The sequence below is a fragment of the Hippoglossus hippoglossus genome, chromosome 24, assembly GCF_009819705.1.
Source record: "Hippoglossus hippoglossus isolate fHipHip1 chromosome 24, fHipHip1.pri, whole genome shotgun sequence".
Lineage (NCBI taxonomy): Eukaryota > Metazoa > Chordata > Actinopteri > Pleuronectiformes > Pleuronectidae > Hippoglossus > Hippoglossus hippoglossus.
In genome coordinates, this window is record NC_047174.1 from 10,274,155 (window position 1) to 10,299,329 (window position 25,175).

A 25,175-nucleotide genomic window follows, 5' to 3' on the forward strand; every position below is an offset into this window, starting at 1 on the left:
GGGGGGGGGGTTGACTTCATGTACATGCTGCATGAAGGGAGATTTCACTATAGCAACAAGCATTGAGAAAAAACACTTTTTTTAGGATTACTCTCTATTCTGTCGAGTTTTCAAAATAAAAGTGAGTCAGTAAATGGCAGTGGTAGGTGTGACTTTTAAATGGAAAACTGTCTTGATTGATCAACTAATGCACTTTAATTGAGCAAAAATAAAGGCTGAGATTCTAAAGCCATTTCATCGTGTTGATCTTGTGGTTTGTCACTGTTGCAACCACTGGTACACATCACTGTCATTTGCATGAACTGGTTCAAAGCACATCACTGCGTCTAAGAAGAAAACCCCCTTTGTTCAATTTTTGTTGCAAAAGCTTTACTGGGCGAGTTACCACAATACTTATCTAATCTGTCGTCGCTTCGTACCAGCGGCTAACATACATGATCATCAGAGAATATTCTCACGGTCACAAATACCAGAACTAAAAATTGTTATCCACGCTTGGCATGTTTAAAACTGTTTTACAATCACTTTTCCAAAATCAATTTCATTGGTCTTGGAATGCGCCTTTCATTCCCATATTTTATTTTAGCCACAGATTCCTGTTTCTATGCGTGTTCTTAGTTTTTTTGTGTTTGCCTTTTGTTATTTTTTGAAACTTTTTCACTTCATTGTTGCCCATCTTGACCAGGACTCTGGGTCAATGGGACCTTCTTATTTAAATTAAGGATAAATAAAAACAAAACATGGACTAATGAGTCCAGCGGTTATTTGACAGTTATCTCCAGCTGACTGTAGTGTATGACAACATGAAGGAAAACCAGCCTCACAAGGGAGATGCGTACAGTGACACTCAGGTTCCATTGTCGTCACACGATGACAAATGAACCGGTGTGATCCCGCAAGGTTTTTGTTACGGAGAAAACCCAAAATAGTGACAAGGAATGTTGTGCTGTTTTCGATGTGCAAGACTGGACGGCTGTAGTTTCCTTTTTCCTCCTTTGACTCACACCACCCACTGAACATGCTGAACGTGACTGGATTGTTAGAGTTTGTCAAGTCAAAGAAAAGATTTCATAACGTCGTAAACAACACGGAAGTTGAAATGGTGAGTGTTGTGAAATTCACCTATATTTGGATACAAAGATGCATGTGGGCTTACTTGGAATTTCTAAAGATTACATTCACACCTGCTCAGCTCCTGCATTTCTCTTCTCCAGTCTCCTATACATTTTTCATAAAATCTATCTATAGAGGGCAACAAAATTAATCAAACAAACATGGATAAACCTTTGGATTTATTTAAAAGGGGATTTGCTTACAGCTCATGAATCTGATGAGAAAGAGGCCAAAACACCATCAAATTACATCTGTTCATATAACATCAGAGACTCATTTCAATGTGCTTCTGTAGTTTTTAACCAAAGCTAAAAACTGTCACTGTGTTGCTTTGCTTTAACAATATGAAGAGATCTTGATTGAAGAAATCTGTTAAAAAATAGCTGTTGGAAAAAAAAGATGGAAACATACAAAATGATAGCAATTGTAAAGAGGACAGACTGAAAGGTTCTTAAAAAGTTGGTAGAATAGTAGAAATTCGATTTTATTCAGTCGACATATCACAGATTTAATCAAATTCAGCTCACTAGGTTCATGAAATTATTAACCCCCAAAAAGTTATGTTTTCACCTGTGTCTGTAGGATTATGTAAGTTTCTACCAAACTGGGTGGAGGCTTTGGACCTTCGCCTGTTCACCAATTCAATTTTGGTGTGGATTTGGATTAAAGGGCTGATCCAGGATTTCTTTTTTACTTTAAGATTGTTCTGCCTTGACAGAGGTTGAGTTCTACCATTCTAGTTGTAAAGACAGAGAATAAAGAAATAGGGTTGTTAGAAAATTTGAAGCGATAATTTAACATTTTTGAGGTTATATATGCTTGTTTTTTGTGACAAATGAGAAAGTCACTGCCATGGTTTGTCCACCAGTACAACTTACTGGCTTTACTGGGCAGCGTGATCAAATATCAAACCCCTTTTCTTCTCGCTGTTGAACAGGTTTTTAGGTTGATTAGCTCTTAAGACATTTTCCATAAGTATGAGCTTGAAGACTAAAGGACTCATCCATACCCCTGACTCCACCTATTCTTGATGTTTCTTCTTTTTCTTCTTTTTTTTAGATTTCTTCTGCACTACCACCTCTACAACATCGCCCTCCTCCTCCTCTCTGTGTTTCTTTTTCGGAACAACCTCCGATTCTACAGTTTGATCGTCAGATGGCTCGTGTCCATTGAGTAGCTCGGTTTCCTTTTTGTGTTTTTTAAGCTTTTTCTTTTTGGAAGGAGGCTGCTCCTCACAGTTCTGCTCCACACCAGAGGTGGAGCTGCAGTTCTCGGCTGAAGCTCCTTCGTTTTCTGCCATTTTCCTCTTTTTCTTCTTCTTTTTACGTTCCTGCTCCTGGTTCTCGTTGTCTTCCACTACAATGGGAGAACTACAATTGTCTTCTACCACTTCCAACTCATTCGTAGCCCTTTTCTTCTTCTTCTTTTTCTTCTTCTTGGGCTCCTCCGCATCATTGTTGCTGCTGTGGATGGGTTCCTCGGATGGAGTTGACGTCTCGCTGGTCTCTGCGTCCGCCCGGAATGCCGCACGTGGGTCCTGTCCCCGAGCCTTCTTTAGCTGAGCCATTCGCTGCGCAAAGTACTCCTGCATAGTGAGCGTACTGGTCACAGTCTGGGCGATGGCCTCCGTATCCAGTTCGGAAGTAGCAATAGTCACCTTCTCCTCCGTCTCCGCCTGAGAATCACTGCTGGTGCTCTCCTACACCAAAGACACACAAAAGACAATACAGAGTTAGGATTTAATGCAGCATTTAGAGAATCTACACAGAAATAGACAGCACACAATGGTTCGCCCAGAAGCTTAAGTGATCGTCAATCAACACAAAAAGACAAACCAGCGAGTGAAAACAGAAAAAGGATGCTGATGTAACAAAAAGGTGTTAAAAGGATCAACTTAAAATAAGCATCAAAGACATTTCTCATCTTTCTCTTGCAGCACTGAAGAGCTCCACGCATGCAGCTGTGTCCTTGCACATTAATCTCCTAAGGGCCGTCCCTCTGTAAAGGCTCCTCAATAGTAAAGAAAGCTACAGCTGAGACTTTCCCATCTGAATGAACCAATGCACTTGGTGATATTTATATCAGTAGATCGAGATCAGCAAATCGCAGAATGCTCTAAAATACTGAGCAAAATTTAACAGAACACAATCCAGATTTTAAGGAAAATCCTGAATGACACTCCAACTGTTTTACAGTAAATTACAAATTGGAGTTTTTATGTATATTTTCTTTCAATGGCGTTTATGTTGCAGTTTATTTTTTAACAATCATATTTTACAGTGTTGTCGGGTAGAGCATGCATGAACTTAGAAATTCAGCTTTTTAACCAAAAGCACTCAAATATCGTCTTTCCACATTTTCACCGTGTATAACACTTGAAATAAATGTATTCTTTTATTTTTTTCTTAGTTTTGCCTCCGTCGTGTGTTAGAAACGTCAACACAACCCCTCGCTTGCTGTGAATTCTCTGGACATTTTCCTGCCCCATTCTCAAATTGGCTAATTCAGAAATTCTCCGGACATTCTACGAGGGGGCTGGCAGGAAAAACTCGGGAGAATGTCCGGAACAACTGATTTGGACATTCACGTTCTCACGTACAGCCCCTCCGGATAATTGCAGGAAAATATCCAGACTTCAGTGCATGTGTGAAAGCATGTGTCATCGTGAGATCTCTCCCCAGATAACGTGACTTGATTATTGATTGTGCACTTTTTCGCTTTTGTTTTTGGGAAAATAGTCCATGCCGTTTTAAAAGTGGAAGCTGTTCAGTCTGGAGGCGATCGCTACGCTGACAGTAAAGGTTGAAAACGAGAAAAAGGCGGCGCTCATTCATTTGTTTTGGTTAAACTGTGTCCAATCTGCGGAGGTGAGTCGTCTGTTGACCAACTCATCTCTCCGACCTTCAGGCTCCACATTAAACAAGACCAACTTTACAACTGTGGAGCACAACATGATCCAGATTCTAACTCTACAGCAGGAACAATTTGTCACGGTGCCCCTGCGACCCATTCGTCTTCATTTTCCTAATGGCCTACTCAATGCATAATGATTCGTCCAGAAGAATACCGAGGCTCCTCCTGAGAATCGCACTAAACAATGCGGCCGCTCTGTGTATTACCAAGATGACCAAGTGGACGGCATTTTTCAGACCATACAATTGAGAGAGATAAATTGAAAAATGCGGTCGTGTGGAAGTCACCTCATGGTTTGGCCTTTGAACTTTTACATGCAGATTACACTACTTTGACCCTCAACGCTGATTGAGATAGACAGGCTGACTGATGGTTGGGGAAAACAATGTGGATCTGTAGATGTAGATCGAACAAGTCTTGTGGGACATAAACCGACTTAAATACAGACATATGCTTTAAGCTCCCTCCAGGGCTTTTAGTATACCACATCGGATTTTGGCTGATAATTTGGTTCCTCATTCTCAGAAAAAAAAAGTTTTTTTATAAAAAAGCAGTCACCAGGGACATCCCTGAAAACCCTGTTTCATAGAAGCCATTTGTCTTAACCAAGTAAAAGTCAATACATTTCCATAAGGAAAATGACCATTGTTTTTGCCGGTTAATATATTGATTAATATGATCTTTAAAAAAAAGGTTGTTCTGCAACTATAAAAAGGCATAAATTATCTCTCGTTGGGCTTTGAATTATACAAGAAAAATATCATGAAAGCCAAACTGATTTGATTGATACATGACATGATAACATATCTAAAGCAGATAGATTCAGAAGCCTCACACTGATATGAAGGACACAACTAAGTTTTCTTTAGAAAGAAGCCCAACTTCTAACAAGGGGGACGAGGCCCTTCAGGTGAGGTGCCATTAAACAAAACCCTCCAACTTCCCAGAGAAAATCTATACTCCCAGTTACGGCACAATGGCATCCACTCTGCTAGGGAAAGTGGCAATGGGGCTTAGAGCTGACCGCGCCAAACAACATGTAACTGGGATTTGGGAAGATGGCCGGGGGCCACTTTAGAGCTGCCTGTGAAATTACTCTCAGGAGAGGCAGAGGGTGAATGAGAGGAGAGTGACTGAGAGAGAAACATCTTCTTCATTTGGGGAAAGTGGCTGGAACTTGGTATGTGGCTCATCCTCACTGCCTGGGGATCTCCATTAGACTCTGATCCAGCAGGGGTAAAGTGCTGTGCTGAGCACAGGCTGGTCACACACATACAGTGTGGATAGAAAACTACAAATCCAGTCAGTATTACCCACAACCCTGGAGATTTTTGTTTGGCGAGTGCCGAGGGCAACGTGTCACTAAGAAACAACTCAGCAGTAACGCTTCAGATCTTGTTTCTCGATTTCCAGGTGTGTGTTGTGTTCTGCAACCTGATATTATCAGTCACCATTACTGTAGGAATTCACTGACGACAGGAGCCTTTGCATGTTGAATGCAGTAGATAACAAATAAGAAAATTTGAAATTAATACTAACTTTGACCTCTTGCAGAATCAATACAGGGCTCTGAATACAAGAGGTTAAGCAGTTTTCATTTACTGAAAACAAAGCAATTGCTTGATCAGAACGTTGACTACTTAGTCCCACTCACCAAACAGAAATACGACTGAATAGTAGAAGTGATGTCACTGTATCAAACGCACCAAACTGTCGTTTCTTAAAAAGATTTAGAAGTAGTTAAAAACAGCATTTATCTCTTATATTAAATTACCTAAAGTTTGACTGTACTCTTCATTCTTGTTATGGTCTAAGTTATGCACTTATTATGGTTGATCATACGTGCTCACAAAAGTTATATAGTGCAAGAAAAGAGAGAAAGGGTGCAGACTGGGAATGAAACAAACACTTTTCTCTCTTTTACAAATCAGTGTACCATCAAAATAATTTGATTCTTAGGGTGATATTTGAGGTAGTTAGTCGCTTTAAGTATTCAGACTTTAAACTAAATATAAGTGAATAAATCAGTCATTACTGCTTCTCTTCTTGTGACTTTTCTTCTGTGCAAACAATGTAATGACACACCTGTATTGTATTTACACACCTTAGCTGCAACTGGACAGCCAGTGGACAGACCAGACCAAATTATTTGTTCTTAATTCAGCCATATGTTGGTTCTCACTTTTTAAAAAGGCAGCTACAGAGGGTCTTCAAATACACAGTGTAATTAAGACATATTTGGGTCTATATACATTTTTTTAAAGAGTAAAGAGCTTGCTTTCCATCATTCTACATGCACTTTTAAAGAATTTGAATGAAACTCCCAGCTACATCTCAAAAAAAGGATTTAACCACTTTACAAAATCTGTTTACATAATTGCTGGAACAAGAGAAGAATGAGTGGAAAAAGACAGCCCCGGCCTCCAACACAGTGGGGTTGAGGAGTGGAGGGTTGGAGAACACACCTATATCCAGCCGTGTCTACTCCTCCTCCTCCTCCTCCTCCTCCTCCCAGACCCAGAACCCCAGGAAAAGGATGCGCTCAGTGCACTGTGTGCAGGTCTGAGATAAGGCTCCTTCGGCAGTGGAGAGGTCTGGCTGGCTATCGGGCCCTTCCTGTTCTGCTCTCTCCCCTGGCGGGGGCTGGGGCTGGGCAGGGAACACAGGGAGGGCCCGCAGAGGGTCCGAGAGAAAAGGAGAGGGTGGGAAGACATTCAACAGGCCGCCTCCTTCAAGACACTCCAGTTCTATCTGTCCCTGCTAATGTAGCCAATGGAAAGCCAATAGTGAGACATGTGCCAAGGTGCCAAGACATGGAGGCCAACACATTCAGGAGGAGAGTCAGGCAAGCCAGCAGAGGGATGATGGAGAAGGATCTCGAGAGTGCATGAGAAACTTTCTTGACACAACAAGCTCGGCAAATAATTTATTGAACTAACTGATTACTGAGCAGATCTGAATGAATTAAATTTATAGAGCAACCAAAACTACTTTTTACTGTTTATTTTTCAAGAGGGCTTTTTTTGCCCTTACATGCAAAATGTTAAAACAAAAGGTGAATTAATGTATGTTTAGCAAAAGTAGTGCTTTGTAGGACTAATTCTACAATCGAGTGCCATTAAATAGTGGCAGAAGAAAAGTTGAAGTGCCAGTCAAACCTTAAATGGGGAAAAACTACAGAAGGCAATGAAGCATGTTATTTATGTTTCATGTGTTTAAGGAACATTATAATCTCATCATCGCTCCACACAAATCTGAGGTCTGCTGCTGCTTCAGTGGAGCATAAGTTTGAATGGACATTCAGATCACGATTTCTGTGCATTGTTAAAGTATTAAATGCATTTTATTTTCCCTTATTAACAAAACAAGTGTCATGACTTAACATTAAACTTTTGCTGGCAACAGTTTCTCAAATATGCAGATTAACTTAAGTACTTATTTTAAGAAATCCATTTGAATTGTGAGCATTTCATTTTAATAGTTACTATGAAAACAGGTCTTGTAAAATTGTGTAGCAAAGTGAATGTGGTTACTTACAAAAAGAGTAAACTGAGGCATTTAACTCTATCTGCAGTATTAGGTTTTTTATGTATAACACAACTGACTGGTAATACTTTACTTATTTATAAAATAAACTGAAAATAAGAACTCTGAATCTGACATTTAATTTAAAAACCAGGCTAAAGCCAAATCAAATAAGGGCCACTGATATGGTGAGTGGTTAAATTCAAGACTTAAATTCAAGATTGGGAATTTCACTTAATAAATCTAACACAAGTTATTAAAATAAATGAAACATGTGCAAGTAATCAGCAAAAACTAAATTCAACCCCTGGCTCGTATGTTAATTTGCATCCGACAAAGCTGCAGTTGCTCATTTATTTTCTTAGAAACTGCCTGTTTGCATTACTTGTTTGTTTGTTTGTATTTTTTCCAATAAATTCTAGCCAATATTGGTTGGGTCTGTAATTGCACAAGTGTGCCCTCATTGTCCTGCCACAATAATAAATTTGGCTATACTCGAGGTCTATGGATCAGGCCCTGATTAGCCAGCTGTCTCCCCTGATGAGTGCGCACAGGTCCAGCAGCCCATCCTTCATGGGCCTGACGTGGGCGGACAGACAAACAGGTGAATACCTCATTCCCTGGTAAATAAGCAAACTCTACCTTTGACCATCCAGATTGTTAAGTAACATCACTACCGTCAGAGTCATTCTAATATTTATCTTCCCTTTCTGCAGAGATAATGACGAAAGAAGCAGGAAGGCTCTAAAAGGATGCACCATAAGTACTTTTAATACCACACATGGAAGCCTCTGCAAAGCAATATATTTGCTAAAGGCGTACTTTCTCTGTGTAGTTAAGACAAACACAAAAAATGGGTTTTGAAAAATTGCACTATGTGCCCAGTGCGAGAACGTTTATCATAAGTAACAAATGAAGACAACATTATGCATGCAGCGTGACTACCCTGCGCTGGTTCAACACCACAAACACTTGCCGACGAAGCCCCCCTCAAGAGCACAACCCCCAACCCCACAGCGGGAAGATACAGTGATTATTTTCACCAGCTGTGATTTATTAGATTAAAGAGTCAGTGATTAAACGGTAGTCGGTGGCTGTAAACAGCCGAGAGGACTGGAAAATCTTTGGGCGGTTAGCTTCACTAGGCGGTAATTGCTCTGGCCCCATGTATTCTCGCACAGGCCCGTAACTAAGAGACGGACGCGCTCTTTTTCCTTTTTTTGTCCTGCGCTAATCTGTAAGTGTCAGCGAGCTGGCATGGCCAGGAGGGAGCAGTCCACACAACTGCCAGGGAGGTAGGTGGTAAATGTGTGAGTGAGAGTGTGTCGTTGCAGCCGGGAGGAGGGGGGGGCGCTTGGCGGGTCTCGATATTTTCGGCGGTATTAGCAAAAGGGCCTGTCAACAAACGTGCTCAAGAAAGGGAGAGCTTTTGCTTGATGCAATTAGATGTTATCTGAGAATGAATTAGCGCGCCTCAGGTTCACAATGAGCCCCGCTCCCTGCCATGACCACATCGAGACGACGCATGTTGACACCAGTATCCCCTTTCAACAGATAAACACTGCAGAGTAATGGACTGAGATGAAAACAAAATCTCCTATTTATACCTTCAATTCAACTGTGCAGTGAAATTTAACAGTAAGTGAGGAATGATCCCGTTAGTGAAGACAAACAGGAGAGACACTCAGACTATAAGCTAAATAAAATAAAGCTGCTAAAAAAAAGCTTGAATATAAATTATACTAACATGTTTAAGTTTGGCAACAATTATCAGTTTATATTCTCATGATAGAAGTCAACACATGGGAAAACATTAAAAAAATGTCTCTAAATTTGTATAAAAGCCAAGTTAAATAAAAAATGTCTCAAGATTAGAGCAGCTTTTGCGATGGCAACAGATGCTTTTGACACACTGAGAAAATACAACACTTCCTCAATCCATTGTTCACATGTCTCGGTATTAGTTTTCAAAGCGTGTGTTAGACACGAGAGTTACACACATTAAATCGAAGACGCATTCTGCTTCTGCGCTTTCAGCTGAGCACAGAAGACGCCATGCTGACGCATCTGCCAAACGCTCTGGCCCCCAACTGGCGTCACCCCCTTCCCCATATTCCTTAAGATGGTGGTATCGGGGGAGCCCCTGCTGACGTGCGATCCTTCATGTGGACGATGCGTGGGCAGGAAAAACTCGCAACAGGTGCCACCCGAAGAGGCTTGATCCTCGGCCCTTTGTGCCCGAGCAGGAGTGGGAGTGGGAGAGGGCGCAGGGGTCACACTGACCTGGGAGCAGGGTGCGCCATACCGACTGTCTGACTGGAGGGTTCAGACGTCATAACAAGGCTTGTACCAAATTATGCTCAACCATTTTTCTTCCCTGACATGTTAAGGGAGTACTAAACTAATAAGACGGTTGAGTCAGTAACAATTATGAGGTTTTTAATAGTCAAATAGTTGTAGTTATTAATTCATCATAAAACTTAAATAGATATGAAAGATATGTTTTACTGAACTGATTAAGGAGTTCAGTCTAGTCTTCATTTAGAGCTTACAAACTGAAGACAATTCAGATAAGTCAGCACAAAAAAAAAAACATTTCTATACTGAAATCTAATTCAATTTTCTTTAAAATGAATTATCGCGTCTGAGTGAAAATGTAACCATCTGATGCATGGCCATTCAATACTCAATCATCTAAACCTGAGATGAGTTAGGTGTTAAAAATGTGGCTCTACATTCAAAAGACAATAAAAAAACAGAATAAAAAAAAGATAAAACAGAATTTTGTCGATTTGAACGCACAAAAAAAGATGTGAAAGAAAATGTGGGTGAAAAAATAAAACTATGGCTGGTTTCCACCTTTCATCTGAGCTGGCGGCTTTAAAAAATGACTAACTTTTGTTGATGTATGAATCGGCGGGGAGTCTATTTATCAGCAGGCCCTTTGCGGTCGCCCGCTTGGGTCCCTCAAGTCACAAGCCGCGTCGCTCCCCTTTGACTGATTAATTAGCCAATCAGAGGACATTTTTCACTGGGCGGCAGAATGGTTTATTTCAGCTAATGCCGGGCTTTCGAGCCGAGGCCCGTTGGAGCCTCGTCGGCTCTTTCGGCCTGCCTGAGTGGCCGGGCAGAGGGGCAAGGGAGATAAATCAAGCTGGGCCGGCCCTCCATGTGGCTCCCCTAACTAAACCCCCTGAGGAGGGCACTGAGAGCCGGGGGTGGAGGAGGAGGAGGAAGGAATGGGGGGGGGACGCAGGACGGCCAGGGGCACTGCTCGCCCGCCGATAAGCACAGGGAGCACAGGGCTGCCAAAGTGCCTTCATTTAGAAGTGGCCGGGGCTTTTTGATATCTCGGCAGAGAGGGCCTGTCGTTTGTCATGTTGTGAGTAATTGTGCTGAGGGGCACAAGAGGAGGCAGGAGGAGGAGGCGGCTCGCAGGCGTGGGATAGGTGATGGATAACAGAGACCTGTGTAGACGGACAGGTGTTCCACCGCAAGGTGATAACCCTCAGCGGTCAGGGAGTGTAAATAATGGTTTAAAGCACACATTTTCAGGTGGCTACATGAATGGGTGGAAAGGCTGTCATCCAATAAATAATGTTAGAGGAAGTGATTCATAAGAAACAACAAACCTAAATTTAGTAAGCTCCTCCTGTTATTACAACATGTCAGGTCAATCAATATTTCTTATTGTTTATATATAGAATTATCTTTAATTATCTTATGAAAATCCTACAATAGCAAAAAAAGAATCAGAATTATTCAGAACTGATACCGTTAAGTCACAGCTTGGCAGTGTAATCTATGGACAATAAGACATAACTTAAACAGTGACATGTACAGAACCCTGTGTGCATCCTACATGAATGTAAGGACCACACACACACACACACACACACACACACACACACACACACACACACACACACACACACACACACACACACACACACACACACACACACACACACACACACACACACACACACACACACACACACACACACACACACACCAGCCTCTCCTACTTTCACTTGTCCTCTATAATTGCCCATGGTTCATGTTCAATTTAATTCAATGAAATGTCCATCAGAAGAGTGCAGCCGCGACAGTGTAAAGAATATCAAAAGAACCGGAAGTAAACATTCAACATCTAAATATATAAAGATTTTAAACTTGAATGTGAGCACGCAGTCAGGACCTAAGATTAGACAGACGATTTTTATCTTAAAAATCAGAATAGAGGAAAGTCAGTTTAGTTTCAAAACACATACATTTTAGAAAAAAACTGAACTATGTGGTAACTTTTTGTACGAGTTTCACAACATTTTTAAGTGACCATTTTATAACGAGTAGTTTTGCCAACTGTGATTGGAGACAACTGCCATTAAAGGATGATGTGCTGTTACTGGTGAAAGGAGCCAAACCATCAATCTCCCTACCAGGATTTAATCCATTGTCGGCAGCACATGTCCAGCAATGGGTCAAAGTCTTTTTGTGTATAACGGCAAAAATGAACTAAAGGACAACTCACCATCCCAGGATGGTGTAAAATTTATGTTGGCACCATTCACCACCACAAACATGTTTTGGTTTTTAACATTAAAATTACTGAACCTCCAAGGCCTTCAGCAGACCCAGAGGTTTAGAGTAGAAAATACTTAAATACATAAAAACGTATTTTATGTTCTTGCATATTTTTTTCCGTTAAATCAGTCAAAGGTGGCAAGGGTGGTTAATACCACATTTTTACTTCTTTACACTTTAACTACATAAAAGACGGCGGTTTAGAATAAACACGACAATAGATGAGTTAGTGGCCCTCTAAATATAACCAATTTATACAAAGGGGTTTATAATCTGTCCCATCTGCTCATATGTTCTTTTCAACACATCCAGTGCTGCCTTTGATGAACAGAGGCATGTGGGACTGCTGAGAGTGTGTGCATGTGTGTATGTGTGTGTGTGTGTGTGTGTGTGTGTGTGTGTGTGTGTGTGTGTGTGTGTGTGTGTGTGTGTCTGCATTTCAGGGAGCGTTGTGTGCAGCGATAAGAGGCGAACAGGAAGCACATCACTGCAGAGGAAGGAAAACCCAAGCAATGGAGTAGAGGAGGGGTGGCCAAGGTTGTGGAGGCAGGAGAGACAGCAGTGAGTGGTAGGTGAAGTGGTGGAAGATTCATTGGGGGGGGGAAAGAGAGAGAGACGGTGGGCATGTCTGCAGAAGGTGATCCAGATCTGGTCGAGTCTCCTGGAACTCAACTTGTCAGATATGTGATAATTTGAGCGGTGACAGTTTGTACAGACCCCGAATTAACTCGTCCGACGAACCACAGCTCACGTTTTATTCTGTCACTACATAGAAAACACATCTGACAAGTACTGAGATTATTGCACGTGTTGCGCTTCTTTTTGTGCTGGAGCAGTATGGCGGACGACTGTAAGCACAGATCAGCGTGAGCCGAGAGTTACCGCAGAGTCATGGACTTGCTCACAGGAGATCCTGCACAATGCCTAAAGCTTGATTGGTCCATCACCCTCCTTACCTCTTCCCTGCAACCTCAGATGTTGCTGGGCTTCAGCGCGAGGCCTCGAGGGAAGCCATTGTAATTGTGTTCAGTGTTTTCGATATGGTCAATGGTGTCCCTCCTGGCTGAAAAATAACAGCCCATAACCAAACGATTAGGGAGAAAATGATGGTGTGTATTGCCTGCATTTCCAATGTTAATCAGCTGGGGAGCTGTGGCCATTGTGATGTTATGGCTCGGCACCTGCAGGGGAATAGAGAAGGGATTTTTCCTTTTTCTGTACAATTTATGGATTTTAAGATGCCAATTTCTTCAAGCCAAATGCTGGAGATAAACAGAGGAGGCCAGCGAGAGGCTTTTCTGTCCCTCAGTCCAAAAGCTACATTCATCATGGTCCTTGTTTACGTGGACAGCAGAAGTTATGACAACAAAAATAAAGGGGGATTTATTAATTCATAAAAAAAACACATAAAAGTTGTGTGTGTCTATGCCATATCTCGTGTCTTTACAATTAACATTCCACAGTTTATGCAAAAGCAAAAAGGAAAAACAGTCCCATCTGTTATCCATTGGTTTTTGATTTAAAAGCCAAAAGGGACATACTGGGCTCAAATTCAACTTGCACCTGTCTGAGCCTTTAAGCTTTATTTCAAAAGCATGAGGGCCAGCACAACATTTAAAATGGCAAAGTGACATTTGAAGTGACCAATCACCGATTGCCAAGAGCAAAAAAAAAAGTCAACTTTTTTTTTGCAAGCATCATCATTTCCGATTTCTGCACAGCTCACCGCAATTTTGATTTGTCTCTAATAATGCCCGCTGGCGTGTGAACGCTCCAAGACAAGAAGCAGAGAACTGGGGAGGAGTGTGAAAGAGAGAAGTAGGGGGTGAGAGTGCAAATCCTTTAACTGGATTTAGGTGCTCTTGCCGCCATCAGTGGCCTGCTGGCTGTGTTAAAGCTGCATGCTGTGACATGGCTTATCTGGGGCCACGGGCTGCTCAGGAGCTGCACCCTGTGGAGGCAGGAGGATGACATGATGCTGCAGCAGCCACTGATGGAGGCAGCAGCACTAGCGGTGATCCTTAATTACCAAGACAGAGGCAGATAAGCTCGAGCCACCTGGCCAGAGGTATGCCGTCTGCTCCCATGATGCATGATTTGATTTTGACTTGGTTTAAACAGATCTGAGGCCTCTCGTCAAATTCTGACAAATACTGGATTGGTACAGAATCAGTAACTTAGATCTTGGATTAGAAATATTCTGTATAATTAATTTGTCGCTGGACAAAATGCATTTTGGCATATGCACTAAATCATGCATGCTGCCGATCACTTAAACGCTTTGCGGAATCATGAAAACAAATCATTTTTCTTGTCATGCTTCAATGTTCATGCTACAGATATTTTGGGTTATATCTTTTAAGCTTAATTTTGTATTTTCTTTATAAATGTCTTATGTTTTCATTGTTTTATGATAAAATAAACGAAGTAAAACTATATTTACAGATTGTAAAGTGAGCTCTGTACAAGTGATCAACCGTTGACAGGATTAGTTCTTGCATAATTAGAATGTTATGGATCAATAACAAAATATATTTTAGACTAAAAAATGATTTGAGTGACGTATAAAATGTTCACATCTTTTACCTGCTCTTGTTCTTTGGTAGATTGTGCTCTCTTTCCAAAGATGCAATTCAGGTCATTTTCACTGCGGGAGGACAGGTCCTTTCCTAAAAGAAGACAATTACACAAACAAAGAATAAATCATACAATTAAAAACTTGGAATATTGGAAGAAATGTAAAATAATGCGAAATCAGTACCAATGTATCAGAGATTGTATAGAAAACCCAAGTCACATTTTCTTGAATACATTTAAAAAAACAAAAACATCTAGGGGTGCAACTGTTTGAACCAGTGTGTGTGGGGTGGTGGTAAAGACAGGGGAGGTTTGCGTGGCTCGCTTCTTGCTCCAGGGATAAAACGGTAAAGAAAAATAAACCGACGACAAGGTCTGCCATGCCACGCCTCCGGATTCCCATTTTCAAGGCAGGCCTCAAAGACTCCTGGAGCACACAGTCGCCTGTCTCAAGCCCGGGTCCTGTTCGTACAGCTGCATCCTCTTCCTCCAGCAGGGCTCTGATAACATTTGGTTATTTATTGCTTTTAAACCTCTATCTCACCAACTCTTGGCTTTGAAAGTCACTGCACATGCAGGTTTGAGAAGTAAAACCGAGAAAGTATGCTGCAAAATAAAATAAATAAAGAGGGGTGTGTGTGTGTGTGTGTGTGTGTGTGTGTGTGTGTGTGTGTGTGTGTGTGTGTGTGTGTGTGTGTGTGTGTGTGTGTGTGTGTGTGTGTGTGTGTGTGTGTGTGTGTGTGTGTGTCGTCCACCGGACTGGGGTCAGGCATGAAATTATGCCCAACATGACTTTTCAGGAAGTACTAGTAAAAATTCTCAGGCTTTCAGGCTATAGTGCAAACAATGTTCTGATTAAAAGGAGATTAACTCCATTTTCCTCTTAAATGTTCAGTGGTAGCTGGATGATATGCAGGCTGCTGAAGTGTTAGTGAAAACATGCTGGTTTCCACAGTAACAGTTGAAATGGCAACAACTGTCAACCAGTCAAACAGACCAACAAACCATTGAAACTGTAACTGACAAATACATAAATGTGATAAGTAGAAAAAAAAAACTATCTAATTTCTTAATAGATCACAGTAAGATTGATGGTGTTGAATGTCTCCAATGTTAAACACAAGCATTTTAACCTGTGTCCATGTAATGTAAATATCTGTTTAGTTAAAAGCACAAAAGGGGCGAGCGACAAACCAGCTGCACAGCACAGCGGATGGAGAGCTGTAGTTAAACTCTGCATCAACCGCCCTCGCTGGCCTGACAGGTGATAGATGGAGGCAGCAATTAAAACTGGGTTACTGGTTTATGTTGTGGGCCCCCGGTCCTCAGCAGTGGAGAATTTGGTGCTTTTCCCCACAAACAAAGGTCATCAATCGTCAGCGCTGGCAGTCAGGGAGCCAGCGTGAACAGGATATCGATAAAAAAGCAGAAGAGAGTGAGGAGGAGGCCTGCACCAAGATGTTTGGTGGGGCTTCTCAGTGATACCTCAGTGCAATGCTATGGCAGCAGCAATATGTTTTTTTTGCAGATCTAATATCAAGGGAAATAAATCAAAGAATAAATAGAGTAAAATATTTAAGGAAGAAATTGAGGTGTTTTTCATCAGCATTGGTTTGTTTGTAAGGAGGACGACACAAAAACTACTTAACCGATTTCTATGAAATGTCGTGGAGCGGTGGGGCAGGACCCATTACCCATTGGTGCGGATACAGATCAGGGGGCGGATACAGGATTTTTAAATACTTCTTTTAACATTGTGAGATACTGTGTTTTGCAACGCGTGAGAATAAAACATGGATCTTGACACAAAAAAAATGGTGCAGGTCACTATACAAGTCTGGATCTAGTGGATTCAAATGTGGAGACTATTTGGCCTTGGTGGAGGTAAAATTTCTACCGAGTGCCCTCGTCATTGCTTATAAACTACACGTTATAATCTTTTTAATCTGAAAGAAGACGAATGACAGATATAATGGTTGCACTTTGCCTGCTCGTGGTCGTACCTCTGCACACGCAGAACTATGAGAGTAGTACCTGACTTTTTCTATCTCTCATGTAACCAGCTTAGCAACGCTAAATCTATTACCAAGCCTTAACTTGGCAACAGCTTCACAGGCGAGGAGCCGGTCGGGGGGAAGCATGCAAACAGGCGTGGCAGGTTACCGGTTGCTGGGTAACTCTTTGGTGACCCAAGCTGATCCAGACCACAGGCCTCAGATGATCAAAAAGATAAAATGAAATTAAAAACAACTAGATTCTTTAAGTCTGACTGTTTGGATCATACATTTCAATTTCTCACATCTGACAGGGTCACAGTCAAAGTTTAAGCCTGTCGGATCACGTAAGGCAGGCGGAGAACTGAACTCTCAAGTTTCATATTTAGCTACGAGTCGTTTATGGAAGAACAATAAGTGCCAGTGTCCCTTCATGCTGCATGACAACTATTGCACGCATCTTTGAGTGGAGATAGGTTAAAGTGGTGTTATGTTGCTAAACACAGCCCAACTGACAGGTCTTCAACTGCCTGGATTTAATTCCAGTGAAAACATTCCTACCTGCGTTTCCCCTCTAAGCTGTTTCCCTCTCTGCTTTCTGACAGTCTAAAAAAATAAGAGTCATGAAACAGCAGCGTCAGGTGCTAACTGCTCAGTTGGTGGTGATAATGGGAGGGATCTCCTCAAATGGATTAGAAGTTAAAGCCCTGTGGGATCAGACTTTATTAGTTGGCGACAGGATTGGGTACAAGTGCATCCTAATGCAAAGTTGATATAAGCACTAAGTGCAAATTCAAAAGATCAAAGGTGAACGACAGATAAATAATGAACAGAGAATTGTCTGAATCGCTGCTGTTGTTTGTGACCACTTCATTTCTACATTATATATTTTTCCAGGACTTCTGAAATTTTGTCATATCAAGTTGTATGTTGAGTGAGAGCAGAAAAGGGGCGGGCGGCAGAAAATGAGAAAAACAAGGTGTCATCTTCACACCCCTAACACCCGCGCTTCATGTCTTCAATGTGACTTGGTGCATCTCATCTGTCAGTAACATGCTTTTTCTGGCTCCTGCCAAATTAAGATCACAAAAACAGGGTGAGAGGGTCTGGGGGGGGGTGGACCGGGGCCACATTTTATCATGTGGGGTCATCTAATGGCTTGCACAGCCCCTGGGAGGTGTTGTTTTTGGGTAAACGGACAGCAAATGGACATGCCAGATGCCCCAAACAGGAAACAGGAAGTTGCTGTTGAATGACGTAAATATTAAAAGCACTTCCAGGTAAGGCAAAAGTTGAGAGACTCCGTTTTCCCCCATCTATGCTGACCTCATAAATTACTGATTCACTACTTTAACATGTGTGCATATTTGATCAGGGCCTTGCAAAATTAGCGTCATCTAAAAAATATGTTGGGAGTTTAAAAAAAAGTGCAACAAATAACAGATGCACACTCCGACAAACTTACAAAGACATAGCTCATGTAGTCACTAAACTATATTGCAGACTCAAGTAACATTCAGCAGTAAGATATGGGCTTGTGGTTATTCATTTTGCTCTCCAGTGGTCCTGAACACCAAATTCCTCCTCGTGCCTATCGGTGTACAGGCCTTGACCAGCAAATCTTGACTTCCTGACGTGTAAAGGAGTAATGAAAGTAGAAGGGAAGAGATATTAATAACCTCCCCTTGCACTGACCGGGTCAACTGACCCAGCGCAGGCTTGACAGGGCTCTGATCAGCGTCGGCGGTCCGAGCCAAGAGCACAAGGTTCAACGAGGAGTAAAAGGAGGCCGTCTGTCCGTCTCTGTGAGAACATGCTACGTGGGTGTGTATGTGTGGAAAACCAAAAACAGAACATCTATTTTAGTTTGTGGTGGAAGAAAAAATAACTAATGCAGCTCTCAAATAAGTTCCTGGTTCTCTTGAAACTGGTTTAGATGAATAAATACATTTGAACAGATCCGGTCTGGTTGAGTTTGTTGCAGAGTGCTACTGAAACAGTTTAACAGGTAATTAATATCATGACTTATCAGAGTGAGAAAAGTAAACTCTGCATTTAGCATCTTCCTAATCCATGTTTATCCCCCTGATCTGTCTTCTCTCAGCTCACTAAGACAAACCCACCTTTGGTAAACTTCATGTAATGGACCCTCTTTTTGGAGGTCTTGGATTTCTCTTCCAAGCTGAAGCCTTTCTGTTCATCCGGTGGAGGGTCTGTGGATAATAACAAAAACATGGTCACATGTAGTTACACATTTTAAGTGTTCAGTATGATCACAACAAACCTCTACCAGCTCCTCTATAACACTCTACAAGTCTATATGTGATTTGTCATCTGGAACTGTAATAATGACGATATTATGTGACGGTGACTATTTCCAAACCTTTGCTCTACTAAACGTGGCACTGTGGCGCCCTCTACTGTTCAACACAAGGACCAACCAAACAGAGGAAGCTGCACATCAGTACTTTGGCTTTGTTCAAACACAGAATGATACAGAGTAAAACTTTGATGCTCTGGCATCACCTGGCAAGCAGAGCATTCTTTTCATCCCGGTCTCTACACAACACCATAAAGACTGAGGGATATGCAACTACTTTGCTGGTGCATGATCCATTTCTATATTACTACCAGTCCCAAATAAATAAATAAATAAATAAAATTATCCTTTGGACAGAGCACAGTTGTACACACCTTTGCTGTTATTTTGACCGTGGCAGTTGTTCAGCTGAGCTAGCAGCTCATTGAAGTCATCTTGGTGAGCAATCCAGTTGTCCTGGAAACACAACAGAAAAGAGACACTTCAGTTTGACAGTGATGTGACTGTTTAGTGTTTGTTTACAGACAATTTCAGACCAAGTAAAAACTGGAGCTAAATGTTGATGTCTAGATTCTAGACAGCATCCATTCCCAAAGGCTTGGTTTATTGTTCCCTTTCAAGTTGTCAGATTGATGCTAATACTGGTGAATGACAATGGAGTTTTAACCAAGGATGATTGGGCAGAATGAGGGTGGCTGTACACCAGGTTTTATATTATGCTGCTACTGATGTTGTGTTATGTGAGCTTGTGGGATGTCTGACATTGTTTGAAGCATTTGCACGTCTTATCGGCTGTTGAGTTTCATCTTTATGTCTGTGTTTCACCCGAGTGTGACACAAATTCCCCCTTGAGGACAATCAAGTCATCGTTAAACAGCTTGTGAGTGGAACTGCCATATGTCTCGTAAAACCTGGAGCACTGAGCTGTGAGTACACCGGCTGTGCATGGTGCACAGTTTGTAGTTAAAATGTTTGTGCAATTAAGTTATGATGGCAGCAACAGAAGGAAACACAGATAGAACTGCTGCTGTTTGCATGAAATATAGTTCGAGTAAATAATTTGGTAGATAATGAACTTGCACTATGGAATCAGTCCTGGAGAAAAACTAGTATAATGGTGTTTTTACGTGAGGTATTAACTAAAATATCTTAGTATCTGTACAGCAAGAGGGTCATTCAAATTCATACTGAAATAATTATAGCGTTAAAAGAAAGATAGCAATAAACCTAAGAAAAAAAATAGTAGTAGGTATTCAAGAACTTTAAATACAGCTGCTCACATCCCATAAGATGCTTGTGTATGATGTAAGTGTTAAATGTGCTCACCTCATAGCTGGCACTGGTTCCAAACCCATAGCTGTTGTTTTTAACTTTTACTTTGATATGGTCGGTGGAGCCCTGCTCAGTCCTGCCCAGGCCCTGAATATAAAAAGGACAAGACATGACATGTGACATTAACGTTCACTAAAAGGCACCAGAGTTAGCCCAGCAGGAAACAGCACAGACCCACACTTTACCTTGCCCTTGGACCAGCCCATTCGCTCCAGCATCTTCTGGCCAAATTTGGACTCATCTTTGCTCCAGGCGCTGTTCCTGGGGTCAACAGACCACTTCTGTTTCCTCCGGGCTGGAGGGAAAACAGCAGCATTATTACATAACAGTCAGCCAGCACAATATTACATAAAGTGTCCGGAGAACAAACTTGGAGCAAGCTGACCATGACGAGACCATGTAAACACACACACAAGTGATTACTGTGCAGAATCAAGATAAGGAACACACATGTTCTATCTGACATAGAAACTAACGCACAGCTGTTACACTCACACTGTTGTATAACCCTGTGTCTCAATCATTTCAATACACATTTAAAAACCTATACTGTGCCAGTGGTTGCACGGCCTCTTAAAGCTGTGCTGCTTTATCAAACCGTCATAATGTCCACTCACGCACAACTAGAAGTGTGCCTTGGTTAAACTTTAGCGTTTCATCAAATGTGTGGCCAAAGTATTATTTACAGTTAAGAGCATAATCAGGCAAAAACATTCAGACTCTGTGTATATCCTATATCCTTGTTTATATTTGGAAGCTAGACTGCAATTAATGTTATTTACGAATGGATTTTATACAAAAGGTGGAGAAAGTATCATCATAATAGATTGAAACCGATAAGTACCTAAATATCTTTAAAAAGCCAATACAACTAGTAAAAGTCAGATTTCCACTGAACGACAATGAGTTTATTGTGGACGATCACTTATAGGCGACACACCGGGTTTCACTGGGTCGGTATGAAGGGTTCCTGAGCTCAGATCAACATGAGAACTGGTGTTTAAATGGTGGTGGTATGTAAACACAGGGACTGACAGCTGCCGCCCTCTCGGGAATAAGAGACGAGACGACGAGGAAACAAAGCGCCACAGCTGAAAGGTTTGTTAACAAGAAAGACTGCAAACATTCAGGCTTTGAGGAGAAAGCGTTTAGCTGCAAATGAGCGACAGGAGATAAGATGGACAGCTACAGGAAACACGTGTCCACTCAGAGTGCTGTGGCTAGTGCTAATGCTAGCTACCCGGATACTACAAAAAACTGAATGTTTTCGGATGAAAAACTCTTGACAGTGAGTAGCGGCGGGTTTTAAGAACACGTAACATCGCATTAAACATTATTACTTTAAAGGAAAACAGGAGAATATGAATGAAAACTCTGGAGGAAATGTACATACGCTCAGCGAGCATGGACATCCTGGGGTCCTTCACCAGCTTGAAGGGAGGCGAGTAGGTTTCCGGTAAAATGCCTGAAGATAATGTTTGACCACGCGAGGTTTTTTTTGTGGTAACCATTTCCTTATTAAATAAAACTCAATCTGTGACATACAAAACAATTATGAAAGGGTTTTTATTCTTATTTTATTTCAATTATTGGTGTTATCGCTGATTTTATTTGCAGCGCTGAAGGTAATTATTTTTGCCAGCAGAGAGCGCCACGTGCGCATCCACACACGCACGCACACAGGGTCACTCAGGTTCAATGAACTTACGACGACAGTCTGACACTGTAACATTATACACAAATGAAGCACATATGGAAAACACATTGAGCAATAACTATTTACTCTGTCTGTGATACTTCAGTCGTTTATTAGAGTTGTGTCTGAGCTGTACTGATGAAGTATAATAGACTAGAATAGAATATATAAACAGTAAATCATGTTTTTTATATATATACAACACAGTTACCAGAGCATAAAATATGCACTAAATATTTGATTCATGTTTGTAATAATCTTATGACATGTGAGTGTGTGTGTGTGTGTGTGTGTGTGTGTGTGTGTGTGTGTGCGTGTGTGTGCGCGTGTCTATGATCAGACTACATCAGCTGATATCAGCCCATTGAAATATCAGAGTCATGCTCCACCCAAAACTAACAAAGCAAACACAAACAAAGCACCTGTTGCACAATGACTTCTTGCAATGTGCGGCCATCCAACTTTTCTACCCGACGCATGTGACATGGAATCGAATGTTTTGGTAGTTGTTTCCAATACTGACAGAAGTATCACAACCACTCGTGATCATGAACATCTCAGTACAGTGCGTATAGAGCTGGGAAGTTGCTGGTATCATTTGATCACTGCTTCTGACGCTCACATTCGCCTGCAGTCTGAACTCCAAAATCAAGCAGCTCTTGAGGGTGACCGCTTTAACCACCACAGAGCAAAAAGCTGCAGCTGAGATACTCACCAACTCTCTTCCACTTGACTCTAAAAGTGTTATTATCTTGAGCCTGTAAATACCACGAAAAACCACACACTAACTTAGATAAAGAAGCAGAAACTATAAAGCGATTGTAGAAAGATTTAACTCCCAAATAAAGGACGATAAAAGCTGCCACGGTAAAATCGGCTGAGTTAAATAGTTGGAATTGTTGTAGTGACAGTTTCTTGGACGTTACAGGACAATGGCTGCTGGGTTTTCAGGTGTGTAGCAACCACATCTATCAACGTAATTATCCGACTTTAATTAAACAATGGTTCTCTCCAAGAGCTGTACAGTAAAAAAGTTGTTTCACAGGTTTAAGTGATGACAGGGACTGAATGTCCCAAAGCTTCTGGCAACATTTCAAAAAATCTGCCCTGAAAGAATGAAAAAAAAAAAACCCTTCAGTTCTCTTATGACACAAGTGTTAAGTCTTAAACAAAGAATAAACATGTTTTTTATTTATGCTGAATAAATATTATCTATAAAATTTTGCCCTTAAGAAAACCATTTTTTCAACATATATATATTTTTTTATTGGGACAGAGCCAATGTACCAAGTTGATATTCTTTTTTAATACCTTCATTAGACAGATCTGCTTTTACTTTTTATTTTTCTCAGACAAATCTAAGTCTAAACTACAAATATAGAAATATAATGGTACCACTTAAACACAAGTCAAGCTCTAATCACTTATTTTTTTGTCAGCTATTAAACTAAGATGTTATAGTTTTATGATTCCAAACCCACTTAATACTAATACAAATAATGAAATGATAATAATTACCACAATATTAATAATAGTTAAAGTAATAATAATAAATGTTACAATGGTAGTTAAAAGAGGTAATGCAGTAAATAAGACTAAAACTAAAATCCAACAGGTTATAATGATTAAGATAAAGCTAAAACCATCACTGTTTCCTGTACTGTCCCTCGCACAGATTAACTTGACTTTATGTGACGTGCCAGACCCCAACATGGTTTTGTGTCTATAATGGTGCAGGACTAAGTTGTGTGAATCTCTAATCTCACCCTAAATCTGTGGTTAAAGTTACCACCTCATGGACGGGATTAGGACACGGTTGTGTAACAGGAGCCTGGAAGGGATCAGTGACACAGAAGGGAGTCAACTTATTGCACCTGGCCGACCTACAAGGAAGCAGACAATAAAGCTCCTGGTATTCTTTGGTATCACAGCGCCTCAACCTGCCATTCCTGTTTTGTTTTTATTTTTCTTTCAATTAATCCTTTTGTCTCAACCAAGCCCTTGTGTCAAAGCCTTCGTGGCACAGTGTGCAGGTCAGATCAGGTCAAGCACTTCATTCAAAATTCATAGCCCATGTAGAGATCCCTGATTTAAAGAGCTCGTAAAAGTGACCGGGATCCCAGAGTCAAAACCGATTTTCTGACCGTCCTGTTCCAGACTGACGGAGCGGGGAAAAGGACATTAGATGTTTGGATAAAGCGTTTCCTAAATGATAAATCAATAAAAAGTTAAGGTCATACTACAGAAGGTACCAACAAAAACACTAAATCACCAATAATAATAATCAGAATAATAATAAAATAATAAATTAATAAACAAAAAAGAAAATTTGTCATTAGAATCATAAAATCTTCTTCCTTTCAATATTTTATTTGATATTATTTCAATAGGTATAATGATATATGATGGATATAAAGAGTCATTTTTAACAACACCCCCCCCACACCCCCACACCCCCACCACAGGCTCCACATAAGATACCTATATTTAAAAAAAGGGACTATAATACATATTTAAATTCATAAATAAAATGGAGAACAGGCCTTTCCCTCCTCACATATGAATTAAATAAATGATAAAACATAAGAGCATATTTAATGAGGGTCCTGTAAATGAAATAACATTTGTTGACATGTATTGTATGGTGTGAATATCAAAAACAAATCTTAAATAGGACAGAACCTTCTCTTCACCTCTGTCTTTCACACGTGGCCACACACGAGGACCACAGCAGACTGTACTGGCTGAGCTGCCTGAGCCTGTGACTGTTTATTGAGTGATATAATGTACAGCATCAGCCTTTACATTTTTCTTGGGGCCCGAGGGCGGGAGGATGGTGGTTGGGTCTTGGCCTCCATCCCCATAGCAACAGGTTTCCATGTGGAATAACAGCTGTGGCACAGAGCGTTATGGCGTCTGTGGCCCATCGCCCAGCAGCAGGGCCCTCACCCCCCCACCCCCCCTCGTCTTCTTTATGTCTCATCCTTCACTTTCTGCCTCGGGCCCAGTGGAAGCAGCCGCACGCTGGGAGCGAATCTTATTACAGGATGGCGAACAAAACACTGGGGCCCAGGCAACTGAGGTAGCCCTCTGATTGGCCGGCGGGAGATGGGCCTGC

The 25,175-nt window shown here is 41.2% G+C and overlaps 1 protein-coding gene across 2 annotated transcripts; it reads right to left on the reverse strand.

The window, feature by feature from the left end:
- Positions 1-1,273: 1,273 nt before the first annotated feature.
- pinx1 (PIN2 (TERF1) interacting telomerase inhibitor 1) lies at positions 1,274-21,828 on the reverse strand. 2 transcript variants are annotated; one of them, XM_034579901.1, is made up of 7 exons: positions 21,755-21,828; positions 20,547-20,656; positions 20,356-20,448; positions 19,404-19,485; positions 18,833-18,922; positions 14,725-14,807; positions 1,274-2,812 (listed from the first exon to the last, which is right to left on the reverse strand). In XM_034579901.1, the coding sequence occupies exons 1-7, from the start codon at positions 21,771-21,773 to the stop codon at positions 2,135-2,137; spliced, it is 1,155 nt and encodes a 384-aa protein (XP_034435792.1). In that variant the 5' UTR covers positions 21,774-21,828; the 3' UTR covers positions 1,274-2,134. The 2 variants fall into 2 exon arrangements, with proteins under 2 accessions (XP_034435792.1, XP_034435791.1); XM_034579900.1 differs by having other exon boundaries at positions 18,833-18,928.
- Positions 21,829-25,175: the final 3,347 nt, after the last annotated feature.

What these genes read in the sequence shown, in the direction of transcription:
- pinx1 (XM_034579900.1), bottom strand. An exon ending in GAACCAGTGCCAGCTATGAG is followed by an intron (nt 19,486 to 20,355) that starts GTGAGCACATTT and finishes TTGTGTTTCCAG; the next exon opens with GACAACTGGATTGCTCACCA. An exon ending in CGGTCAAAATAACAGCAAAG is followed by an intron (nt 18,929 to 19,403) that starts GTGTGTACAACT and finishes TTTTGTTATTAT; the next exon opens with CCACAGACCCTCCACCGGAT.